Source organism: Triticum aestivum, chromosome 6A, assembly GCF_018294505.1.
Source record: "Triticum aestivum cultivar Chinese Spring chromosome 6A, IWGSC CS RefSeq v2.1, whole genome shotgun sequence".
Taxonomy (NCBI): Eukaryota; Viridiplantae; Streptophyta; class Magnoliopsida; order Poales; family Poaceae; genus Triticum; species Triticum aestivum.
The window spans coordinates 585,709,758-585,722,373 of NC_057809.1; the positions used below are offsets into that span (position 1 = coordinate 585,709,758).

The window sequence follows — 12,616 nt, forward strand, 5'->3', positions numbered from 1 at the left end:
ATGGCTAACAAAAAGAAAACCCTGAAAACGAGCTAAAAATTGCTTCTTCGTTTTTATCTTCCATCTACCATGTCATCTTCCACAACCTAGTGTAATGCATCCACCAGGGTTTTGCTATATCTGACTACAAGGTACTTTTGAATATGATATATCTCCGACCTTCATCTTTATTTTTTGGTACTGTCACTAGCTTTGTGAAAGATATGATGTACAAACTAGAAAACTGTTTTGCTAATAGACTTTCATTACACCAACAATCCGCCTAGAACTGGGTTAGCTCCATGGGCAACTACTTTCTCAATGTAACTCTAAAAGCTGTGGTTCACATTCATCAAAACCTACCAAAAGTGTAACCCTCTAGTCTTTTTTATTTGATAGAAATTGTTTTTGAAGAAGTTTCTTAGTCAGTAGAGTTTGCCAAACTTGAGTTTCCCAAGTCACCTACTCAAAAAGCTACTCCATCCGTTCCACAATACAGTGCGTATAGATTTTTTGAAAAGTCAAACTTTCTAAACTTTGATCAAATTTGTAGAGAAAAACATATACGTCTAGAATACCAAATATATATATATCCTTGGATACATCATAAGACGTACTTTCATATGTGTATATTTGGTATTGTAGATATAAATGATTTTCTCTATGAACCTGATCAAAGTTTGTAAAGTTTGACTTTTCAGAAAATCTACATGCACTACATTATGAAACATAGGGAGTATGATTTATCATTGTCACATCCATATTTGCCAAACCAGAACAACCTTGAGGCATAACAAGCAATAGGTCAATTAACCAAGTTTTTTGTTACATTTAAACCAAAGCATCGAAGATCTGTGGTGCTCCATTTTTTATAACCCCTTTTTGAGCTTCTAGAAAAGACAACATGCACAAAGGTATGCTAATCGTAGAAGCCGTTATAAGAACAACTATGTCCACATAGAATGAATATTTCCTTTCCACCCAATAGCGGAGCCACCTCGCCGTGACCCCAAGCAATGAGGAGATTACCTCTGTAAGTACTCCCTTCGTTTTTATTTACTCCGCATATTAGATTTGGTCAAAGTCAAACTTTGTAAACTTTGACAAAAAATTTAGACAAAAATATTAAGGTATACAATAACAACTCAATCACGTTAGATTGATTGTTGAATACACTTTCACATCGTATAGATTTGCTATTGTAAATGTTCATACTTTTTTCTATAAACTTGGTCAAAGTTTATGATGTTTGACTTCAGTCAAACCTAATATGCAGAGTAAATAAAAACGGAGGGAGTATTTTGTAACTTAAATTCAGGAGACAAAATAGGCCTAAACTTCTGGGAAAATGTGGCATTCTAAACTTTAGGTACGATTGCACTTTAAATGTTTAAATCACACGTGACTAAAGTATCAAAAAAAAAACTCCGAATCCCTCTTGTTTTCCTCTCAGAATTCTAGATCAAAATTTTGTAAGCAAACCACTACACTAGCAGATTGATAGTACTTCATATCAAACAAAACATGTTTTATCTCCTCCAATATAATTTCGGAGGTTCAAGAAGGACATGAGTTTTTCGTACGCTGTATGCTTATTAATATTTTCAAACATTTCCAGTTGTTTTGCTAGGTGAGGAGGGAATTGTAAGAGGCTAAAAAGCTGCACAAAACTACTCCCTTAGTCCCACATTATAAAATCATTTTTGACACTTGGAATTGATCTGGCAAGAACTAGATAGGTGGTCTAGAGCAGGAGCTTCAGGAGTCTCTACGTGGTGTGAGTAGTAGGGTTGAAGCACGTAGATAGAGGAAGCACTACATTGTGGAATGGAGGGAGTACATATCCTTCTCTCCTTCTATAAAGCTATGGTAAAAAAAACACTCGTTTTCCGGGCTTCAAATACTTTCGCTCGCACGGAGGCGCAGTACCCAAAGTCCAAAAGATGGACTGACAGATCAAGGTAGTGGTGATCCGCCGGGCACCGGGCTCGAGTTCTCCAGCATGCCTAGGACCAGTATGTCGTGCGTAGGTTGGGACGTTCTACTGTCCTTGGTGTTTCATGTTGCTGGGAGCATGGCGTGCTTCAAATGGGACGTGGAGTACTGGCCAGCTCAAGAGTCCAAACGATTGACTGACATATCACGGTACTAGTGGTGACTGGGGAGCTTGCCCTGTGGCCCAGTTGGGCACCGGCTCGAACATGCCTACAGTAGCTAGCTAGGATTTATGTCACGCGGCGACGGGGGTTGGGTTGGGACGATGGCGCTCAGCACACCACAGTCGCGTACTAGCGTACCAACTAGGCTGCGCGGGCCAGCAGCGCCGACGCCGACAAGACACAAGGACACACCACATGCGACGCCCAGCCGGTTCGTACGTATGCAGTGCAGGTGCAGGGGCTCTCAACTTCGAACTTTCGGTGGCTGTCGCGTGGCGCCTCTCTTACTGACACGACGACGGTGGCAAATTTTCGCCCGGCAACGGCCGCCGCGTCAAGCCGTCCACGGCAACGCACCGGGACGACGCACCATCTCATATTGACCGTCAGGTTGGTGTTGACATGGATCAGTCTTGGTGTAGATGGTTTTTGCAAAACCGCGACTTAGACTTTCCTGGGCTTTTTGCATGTGTTGCATTCGAATCATTGGAAAAGGCATTTCGTAGTGTGCTCGGCTCAGAAGCTTTGTCGAATATGAAAGAGTAAAATGCACTACAGGTACTTGAACTTGCGCCGCGAGCTTAGTTTGGTCACCGTACTTCAAAATACGGTCATTACGGTCACTTTGTACGATGGGACGTGATTATACGGTCACTGTTCACCGTACTGAGCCGGTACGCCGTCGTTTTGACCAGTCCACGGGCGCCACGTAGGCGTGTGGGGGATTACTTATTTGATAAACACATTTAGGGGGGGTTATGTGTGAAAATGCAGTCAGCTCATAATCCCTAGCTCAGTTCCCCTGTTATCCAAAATCCCTAGTTTTGTTCCCCTCGCAGCGCTCGTCGCCGCCGCCGGCCACCGCTCGCCGTCGCCATCGCCCAGCGCTCGCCGCCGCCCACCGCTCGCCGTCACCATCGACCACCGCTCGCCGCCGCTCATTGCCTTCGTCATCGTCGCCCGCCATGTCCAGCAGCAGTTCTGCCCGATCTGGATGTCGCGGGAGGACAGTGGTGGTGCCGCTCATCTCATGCCCTCGCTGCGGCTGCCAAGTGAGGTTCTACGTGTCCAACACGGAGGAGCATGACGGATGGGTGTTCTACAGATGTGTGAAGGTAAGCATCCCTTGACCTGATTGACTTGATTTCACTTGTTCAAATTATCTGATTTTTCTTGATTTTGAGTTTGTAGCAAGGATGTGTTTTCTGGCATTGGGAGAGGGAATACGTGGCCTACCTTGTAGATCATCGTTTTCTTGTTGGGCATGAAGCCGTTGATGCAATTGGAGCAACAGAAGATAGGAGGGAACATCTTGAGAGAGAAAGAGAAGAAAGAAGAAGGGTTGCAGAGAGAAATGCAAGTCAGAGGATAGGGATGCAGATGCAGGAACAGCCTGGAGCTAGCATGAACATCACCAGGGTAGAAGCTCGTGCACTTCTTATTTTAGGTGTGCAGATGATGTTACTGTTGAAACTGCTGCTTGGTGGTGTATTGGTGCTTGTTGTGCTATGTGTCATGCTGCTGATGAAGAAATGAACCTGGTAGCTCTAATGGAGAAGTGTGGTAGCTTCAAGTAGACCTAGTGGTAGTAGTAGTTGATGAAGAAGTGAAATGTCAGTATGATGGTTGTAGCAGTTGATGTATGACCTGGTGGCTCTGATGTATGAACCTTTTGTATGATGGTTTGTCTTTGAAGTTCAATAAATTGTTGATGGAATGACTTTGTTGTATGAACTAAAATCACTGTCAATTTTAGTAGCAGTACTCTTTTAGTAGTATGATCAAACTGCATATCAGCACAAAATGATCATGTAAACTGTTGTTGAACAAAATGATCCAAGTAAATGGAAGCACAAGTATGATAGCAAACATGATCATTGATTCCTGACATGTATATGTAGCAAATAGCCAACACATAAGTACAAAAGATCATTGGTTTTTAAGATGGCCAAAAGATCATAGGTTCCTGACATAACTTAACTTCAAAGAAAGCAAAATGACTAGTTCCTGAAGATGTCCAAAAGGACTAGTTCTTGAAGATGGCCAACATGATTCATATTTTACATAAGATGGCCAAAAGCACTAGTCCCTGAAGATGTCAAACATGCTTTCATTCTTCTCAAGCCCTGAGCTATGGTGCTCCTCTTGAACTGTGTTGTTTCCCAGTTTTTTCTTTGCAGCAGCAGCTGCTTTATCTGCCATCTTCTTTGCAGCAGCTGCTTGCCTGGCTTGTTCCTTTTTTGCATTAGTTGCTTGTCTCTCTGCCATCTTCTTGGCAGCAGCAGCCTCTTTCTGGGCTAACTTCTCAGCAACTAGTTTCTCCTTTTTCTCTGCAACAATTTGCATGTGTGTCTCTTGGATAATTTGCCTTGTCTCTGCAGCTGCCTGCTTTAGGATGGCCTGAACTTCTCTTTTTTGAGCAGCTGCCTCCTTCTTCCTTGCTGCATCTTGTGCTTTCTTCTCTGCTACACATGTAGGCTTTGTTGAACCTAGCTTTGGCATCAAGTGCCAGGAAGAATGAACTACCTGGGTTGCTTCTCCTTATCTCATTTCCATAATCCCACAACAACTTGTATTGTCCTTCTTCATCACCATGAATTATCTTCATGGCCAGCCTCCTTGCCTTTGTAGCTTAGTCCTAGTTGGTGTCATATGCCATTCTTTCTGTACAACTCTTGAGAAGTTCCTCAAGTTCATGTCCTGATCTGCCCTGAAACTCTCAAGATATTTCCTTGCAAGAAATGGTGCAGTAAATGCTTTGATCTTCCATTTCTTGCAACATGTATGCTCTTCCACATACTTCTTGACCATGAAGCATTTAGTCCTACTGTCATATGATGCCCATAAATACCAAGTGCAATCCTCATCACATATTGCCTTCACTCTCTTCTTGTCATTCACTGGCAACTTCACATCCACTCTGTTTTTGCAGCTATACTCCTTTATAGCTTTCCTTAACAATTGAACATTCTCAAATACTTGACCCACATGAAACTTTGGACAATGCAGGTCCTCCTTTCTGAAAGCTCCAAACTTGGTCTGAGTTTCATCATCTGAATCTGGTGCCCACAAGTCCTCACCTTCTGATTCATAACCAGACATGGCTTCATCTTTTGCTTGAGAACCTTGTTTGACCTGTCTTGCATGTCCCCCTTGCACCTTATCCTTTGACTGCACTGGCTCATCTTCATCCACATTGTCTGCATAAAGATCATCATCCCCATCACTGATCTCAAAATCACTATCAAACATGTCAGCTGGATCAAAATCACTATCATCTGAGTCACTGTCTGATGCTGACAACACCTCTTTCCTCCCCCTCTTGGCTCTTCTATCTCTGTCTTCCTCCCTCTCCACTCCATTATTCTCTGCATCTGCTCCACTAGCATCAACATGTACTCTGTCTGACTCATGCTGTTCTGGCTCAATAGTACCCTCTTGCTGCACATGATCCAAATTGTCTGACTAAATGTTCTATGTCCTCCTTGCAAAGATAAATGGATTTCCATCATCAACTTGAACTTCTGGATTGTTTGGATAAACTATTTGAATTGGAATAGGATCTTCTCCTTCTCTACGTGATGGACTACTGCTAGATGCAGGATTGGTATTACTCTTTTCTTTGCAAGGGCTGAACACTGGTGGCAGATGAGCTCTTGGATTATGGACTACATCATCAACATCCTTGTTAGAATGCAAACTGTCATCATGGTCCAGATAAATATCAAAGAAGTGATGGCCTATTGACAAAAATACCATCATTTGATCAGTATCTACATCACTCCTAATCTGTCTCAAACAATTTTGGGTGATGTCAAGGATGGGAATGCGGTAGTATGCTTTTATCCTTCCAGTCATCTCCCATCCTATCTCCTCTACCATATGCTCCACCATGATTGGAGACCATGTTAACCTATCAACTTGATCATACCACACTTCATGTCCATTGACATAACTTCTATTGCTTCCTTGACTCATGAAAAAAAACCATGATGGAATAGCACTGAAAATTTGTCACTGCGTGGTCCTGTTACAAAAAGCACACACATTGAATAGAGCCACCAATAACTGTAACAAACTTGACAAAAGTTGAACCTTTTTATGTGAACCTTAAACCCTACAACAAACCCCCAATTCTTTCTCGAAAACCCTAGCACACATTCTGAACCCTAGTACACGAGCGAGTACACAATTTAGGACATATTATGTACAACAATAAATAACAAACGTAATTGCATGTGGAATCAAACCTATACACCACTTTTCAAACCATGGCAAAAACCCTACCACAAACCCCCAAATCGGTTAACAAAACCCTAGGTTTTCTTCCAATGCGGGCAAGTTCAAGAGAAAACTTAGACAAACTGACTCGAATCTCTACATAACTCGATTTGATGTCAAATAAGCCAGAAATGCAGCCATGGCCAGAATTTTGGACTTACTGTAATCGGGGGCAGGGGCTCCATCGGGGCGACGAATTGCAGCCATGGCGGCGCCGCCTTGCCTTCACCATGGTCACGAGACCCTCCTCTGCGGCCGATCCTTCCGGCCCGACACCGAAAATCGCCGCCGACCCCAACGCCGGCGATCAACTGTTCCCTCCTCGGCCGCGACAGGGGAGGGGAAGCGGAGACAGGGGAAGCGGAGAGACAGGGGAAGCGGAGAGGTGGGAGGGCGAGCAGAGATGGAAACGAAGACGGGAGGGTTTTTCTTGTAAATTGGCCACCGCTTCGCTTCTCCAAACGACACGTGGCGCGGGGGTCTGGTCAACAGGTGGTCAGCCCGTGGCGTACCGGTTCAGTACGGTGAACAGTGACCGTATAATCATGTCCCATCGTACAAAGTGACCGTAATGACCGTATTTTGATGTACGGTGACCAAACTGAGCTCGCGGCGCAAGTTCAAGTACCTGTAGTGCATTTTACTCAATATGAAATGCGGTTCAATCACTAGCATTCCTAACTAGTATGTACTACTCCCTCCATTCCACAATGTAGTGCTTTCTCTATCCACGTGCTTCAACTTTGATCGTAAATTTAACTACCAAGACCGATTGCGGCGGGAGCAAAAATTATATCAGTAAATTCGTATTTGAAAGAAGTTTTCAATTATATATTTTTTTCTCCCACCGTAATTGGTCTCGTTGGTTAAATTTATGGTCAAAGTTGGACCTCGGGAAGCGCGGGCGCACTATACTCCCTCCATTCCACAATGTAGTGCTTCCTCTATCCCCGTGCTTCAATTTTAACCATAAATTTAACCATCAAGACCGATTGCGGCGGGAGCAAAAATTATATCAGTGAATTCGTATTTGAAAGAAGTTTTCAATTATATATTTTTTTCTTACGTCACAGTTGGTCTCGTTAGTTAAATTTATGATCAAAATTAAACCTCAGAAAGCGGGCACACTATATTTTAAAATGGAGAGAGTATTATGGAATGGAGGGAGTACGTCTTTGGTGTGTGTGTGTGTCTTACCAGACTGCATACTACTACTATGTGCATTGTGTCTTTGGGAAGACAAAAACTATCAATGCTTAACGATTAAGCAAGTAAACAAAACTGGGGAGGAAATTCACGACGGCGGAAAAGGCAACGGAAGCAGAGCGTCGGTCTCCGTTCGGTCTGCACCATCGAACAACCCACGGCAGTGCCGGTGCAGGCTGCAGAGCAGCTACTGCCGCGGGCACAGAAAGCAGCGCCCATATATGCCAATGCCACCCATCGGTCGCCCTCGCAAAGCTATACACTGCACTTGTCACTGAGTCACCACACTAGCTAGCTGCGCGCCCATGGCGCCGACGTCTCCGAGCTCCGCGCCTCGTCTCCTCCTCGCGCTCTCCCTCAGCCTCCTCCTCACCAGCGCGCACCAGCTGACGGCGCCAACGCCGCCCGCGCCGTCCAAGGCGACGGCTGCCGGCATTTCGCCCGAGCTCGTCTCCACGTTGCAGGAGGCTCTGGGCGCGATCAAGGACGTCGCGTCCATCGTCTCCTCCTTCCCTATCGTCGGCGGCGTCCTTGGCGGCGATGACCTCCGCCTCTCCTCTGCCATCAACGACTGCCTCGACCTGCTCGACCTCTCCTCCGACGAGCTGTCCTGGTCGATGTCCGCCGCTTCGCCGTCGACCGCGGGCGCGGGGGCCGCCGGCCGCGTCGGCACGGGCGACGCGCAGGCCGACCTCCGTGCGTGGCTCAGCGGCGCACTCGGCAACCAGGACACCTGCAAGGACGGCCTCGACGACACCGACTCCGTGCTAGGCTCGCTCGTCTCCACGGGCCTCCAGGCCGTCACGTCCCTGCTGGGCGGCGGGCTCGGCCAGGTCGCCGCCGGCGAGGAAGCCGCGTCGTCCGCCCGCACCAGTGGTCACCGGGGGCGCGGCCTCGGCCAGGGGGCTCACCACCCGCACTGGCTGGGCGGCAGGGAGCGCCGGCTTCTGCAGATGCGGGTGGGTCCGGGCGGAATGCCGGTGGACGCGGTGGTGGCGCAGGACGGGAGCGGCAACCACACGACTGTCCAGGCCGCCCTGGACGCGGCGCCGTCGGAGCGCGACGATGGCCGGTACGTCATCTACGTGAAGCGCGGCGTGTACAGGGAGACGGTGGAGGTGAAGAAGAAGAAGTGGAACGTGATGTTGGTCGGCGACGGCATGGGCGCCACCGTGATCTCCGGCCGGCTGAACTACGTCGACGGCTACTCCACCTTCCGCACCGCCACCGTCGGTGAGTTCGTGCTCTGCTCCCTACAGTTTCATCAAGCCAGTCCTTCCATTAATTCTAGAAAATTAAGTTGATCGTGTGAGTTTAAGGCGTGGTCAAGGTCAAACCGTAGCATGCACCATGCACTCAATGGCTCTTGTGATGCTTCGGATGCATGCACCCCCACACACTAGCCTGTCTCTGCCATTGCTTTGCTTAAGCTTGCACTTACACGGTCGATCACCTGAGATCTTAGCTCGTGACCACCTCCACGAGATGCATGTAGCCGGAGTAGCACGGTCAAATGTGTCATCATTGTACTGTCTGGACGAGATGCTGTGGCTGGTACATACTAGTACGATTCCCTTAAGGCGCATGCCGATGCAGTACCGTGGTACAAACTCTGCTCTATGTGTTGTAGTGTAGCATATCAATGTTACCGTAGTAGGAGTAGTACAACTTTGCTCCAGCCGTATATATGTCACTGTGCAGCATTTTGTTTTGCTTTCTCCGGTGCATTTTGTTACCTGCCGCGCCTAGCTCGCTTCTCGTGCATGTACTACATGCACTGGACTCCAGCTACCCTCCCACACAGTGTCTAATGCACTGTTCATCTAATCTTAGCCGTGGTGCGCAGTGTGCACATTCAAGTCCTGACTCCCCCGCCTGACACCTTCCCGGATCGACCACGCGCCTAGCTTGAATACAGAACATGCAGCATGCATTAATAGGGCCAGGGGTAGTTGCACTTGCACTTCAGCGACGAATTCAATGGACAATACCACATGTTTGGCTCAACAAGTCAAAACACACGCCCCCCCTGCCGAGCTCTACGCGTGGCACACTGTTGCCCGTGAGATAGCAGGTCGTGCCGGTGGCCATGCGGTGCGGTGCACGGCATGGAACGTTCTCTTTGCGACCAGGACGTAGGGAGTGCATGCAGCTAGGACCGGTAGCGCCGCACCCTACTTGCTTTAGCTGCCGGGTGCCAAGACAAGCCACGAGACCTCTCGCATCGTACGTTCTGTAGTCGATCATGGGATGGGATGCAGGGCCCGGAGGGGAGGACGGGTCGGGTCACGCTGCTGAGACTCAGATGAGCACGTCGTTTTCTCCTTTTGCTGGCCGTCGGTCACACACAGTACTGCGGGAGGGAGATCACCGATAGACACAGCGCTGATCCGGCTGGTGCTGCCCGATCTTTTGCTTCTAGTCCGGGCGTCTGTCTGCGCTGTGGCTTAGCATTAGCAGCATGTCATCTTCAGGGGGCCACTTTGATGGACGAAACCGTAGGTGCGTAAAGCTTCAGTTCCATGCATGGCTTTATCGACGTGTCCCAAACCCTGGTCGGTCTGACGAGCACGTTATACTATCAAGCTTGCCGCTAGTGCTTGTCGCTTGACCGACTCGGCCAAATGTCATTGTCACGGGATGTTCGGATCCAAATCATGCGAGATATATATGCTTCTGACCACCCAAGAATTACTGTTACTGAGTACTTATCTCCGTGGATATTTTTTTTTCTCTGCCTGACGTGGTGTCGTGCATGCATGCATTGCAGCTGTGGTTGGCAAGGGTTTCATCGCGCGGGACATGACGTTCGAGAACACGGCGGGGCCGGCCAAGCACCAGGCGGTGGCGCTGCGGTGCGACTCGGACTTGTCCGTCTTCTACCGATGCGCCTTTGAAGGCCACCAGGACACGCTATACGCGCACTCGCTCCGCCAGTTCTATCGCGACTGCAACATCGCTGGCACTGTCGACTTCGTCTTTGGCAACGCCGCCGCCGTCTTTCAGAATTGCCACCTCCTTGCCCGCGCGCCGCTGCCGGGCCAGAAGAACTCCGTCACTGCGCAGGGTCGCTTCAACGCCTCCATGAACTCCGGCTTCGCCTTCCAGTTCTGCAACGTCTCCGCGCACGACGACCTCCTTCGAGCCCAGGTAAACCAGACCGACAAGGCCGTCGCCACGCAGACCTTCCTGGGGCGGCCGTGGAAGGCGTACTCGCGGGTGGTGTTCATGCAGTCCTACATCGGCACTGTGGTCCGGCCCGAGGGGTGGCTCGCGTGGGACGACAACCAGTCCACGCTTGGCACGCTCTACTACGGTGAGTACATGAACACAGGGCCTGGCGCCGGCATCGGCGGCAGGGTGAGGTGGCCGGGCTACCACGTGACGATGAGCCCTGCCGAGGCCAGCAACTTCACCGTGGCGCAGTTCATCGAGGGCAACATGTGGCTGCCGCCCACGGGCGTCAGGTTCACGTCTGGGCTGCTCGCTTCTTGAACTCTTGATCATCATCTGAGTCTGCATGCTACTCTGAGGGGTCTAGAAGTACGGGGTGCTGTCGTTCCTCGTCACGTATTATGGATGGAACAAAATTTAGGGAATTAGTTGATGGGTTGTTATACTTATTCCTGAATGGGACATATTAAGGTTTGTGTATGAATGAATGAAGTGGTGGTTTTTTTTTCTTTGATCAGTACGTACGATCTTTGACTACACCGGTTCTTCTTGTAGAAGCAGACGTTTCTATGTGGACCTTGCGCCTCTATTCACATTCATCTCTCACCGCCTTGTCACTTTTCCTTTTTGCTTCCTTCTCTGCCAAGTCTAACTTGGCTTGCATGGCTTGCACCACCAAGCCCTTTGTTGTGATCACCTCATCAATTTGATGCGGCTTCTCATTCTATTGTGAGCATATCCTTCATCCTATTCCTTCCATCGAGCCGCCCCTTGCTCGACCCTCCTAGGCCTCCTCTCACCCTTATCATTGACATCTTCAACCTCCAAAAAAGATGAGTTACTTGACATCTCGCTTTCTTCGATGGAGCATCATCATTCCTTGTCTTCTTCTCGTTGTGGTCAAGCAAGTTTCAACAATATCCAAACACACAATTCTTGCCCTTTGTCTTTGTCGGTTGTTTGTACCTGTTTTGAACAACCCCATCGTAAAACATACAATTGGAAGCTGAGCAACAGTTTTCAAATACATATAAGGGCAGCCCCAGTGTATGTAGCTCCCGCTTGCGCAGGGTCTGGGGAAGGGTCCGACCACTTTGGGTCTATTGTACGCAGCCTTTCCCTACATTTCTGTAAGAGGCTGTTTGCAGGACTTGAACCCGTGACCTCATGATCACAAGGCAGCAGCTTTACCACTGCGCTAAGGCTCCCCTTCGTTCAAATACATATAAGGCTCGGTCAATATTCCCAATGTTCACAGACATGACAAACACTCACATATTCATCATTGTGGCACCACTAGGAGGCACATTCCTCACTTCCTTCAAACAACTGTTCATCGATTGCAAGCCTAAAAAAATGATGTTCTCACGATTTGTGAGGGACTTGAGTGAGCGCTCGGGCGTTCCCTTCACAAATTTGTTGTAGTTTTCCTCCTCGACGTGTTACATCGATACGATCATTCCGGTGGCCGCGTCAAATATGATGCTCTCCAATGCTCATACCAAGGTATATCTTCATCGCACGTGTAGTTTGCTTGCCTGACCTCTTCTTGGCCTCAAGAAGTATCAAATTGGTCCATGTGCATCTCTCTCTCTCTCTCTCTCTCTCTCTCTCTCTCTCTCTCTCTGTGTGTGTGTGTGTGTGTGTGTCTCATCATATCCCTTGAAATGTGAAAGAGCAAAATCAAACGATATAGCCCGGTCAAGATCCACCAAGTCCTCAAACCCACCTAAATCTTGGATGCTTTATATGTAATTTTATATCATTTTTGGGGGCTAACCTACTAACTCAGTGCCAAGTGCCCGTTGTTTTTTTTT

General features: G+C 48.2%; 1 protein-coding gene across 1 annotated transcript; it reads left to right on the forward strand.

The window, feature by feature from the left end:
* The first annotated feature begins 7,837 nt into the window (after nt 1-7,837).
* LOC123128720 (pectinesterase/pectinesterase inhibitor PPE8B) lies at nt 7,838-11,313 on the forward strand. Its single transcript, XM_044548799.1, has 2 exons — nt 7,838-8,858; nt 10,396-11,313. Exons 1-2 carry the CDS (start codon nt 7,931-7,933, stop codon nt 11,118-11,120), a joined length of 1,653 nt encoding a protein of 550 aa, XP_044404734.1. The 5' UTR covers nt 7,838-7,930; the 3' UTR covers nt 11,121-11,313.
* Nucleotides 11,314-12,616: the final 1,303 nt, after the last annotated feature.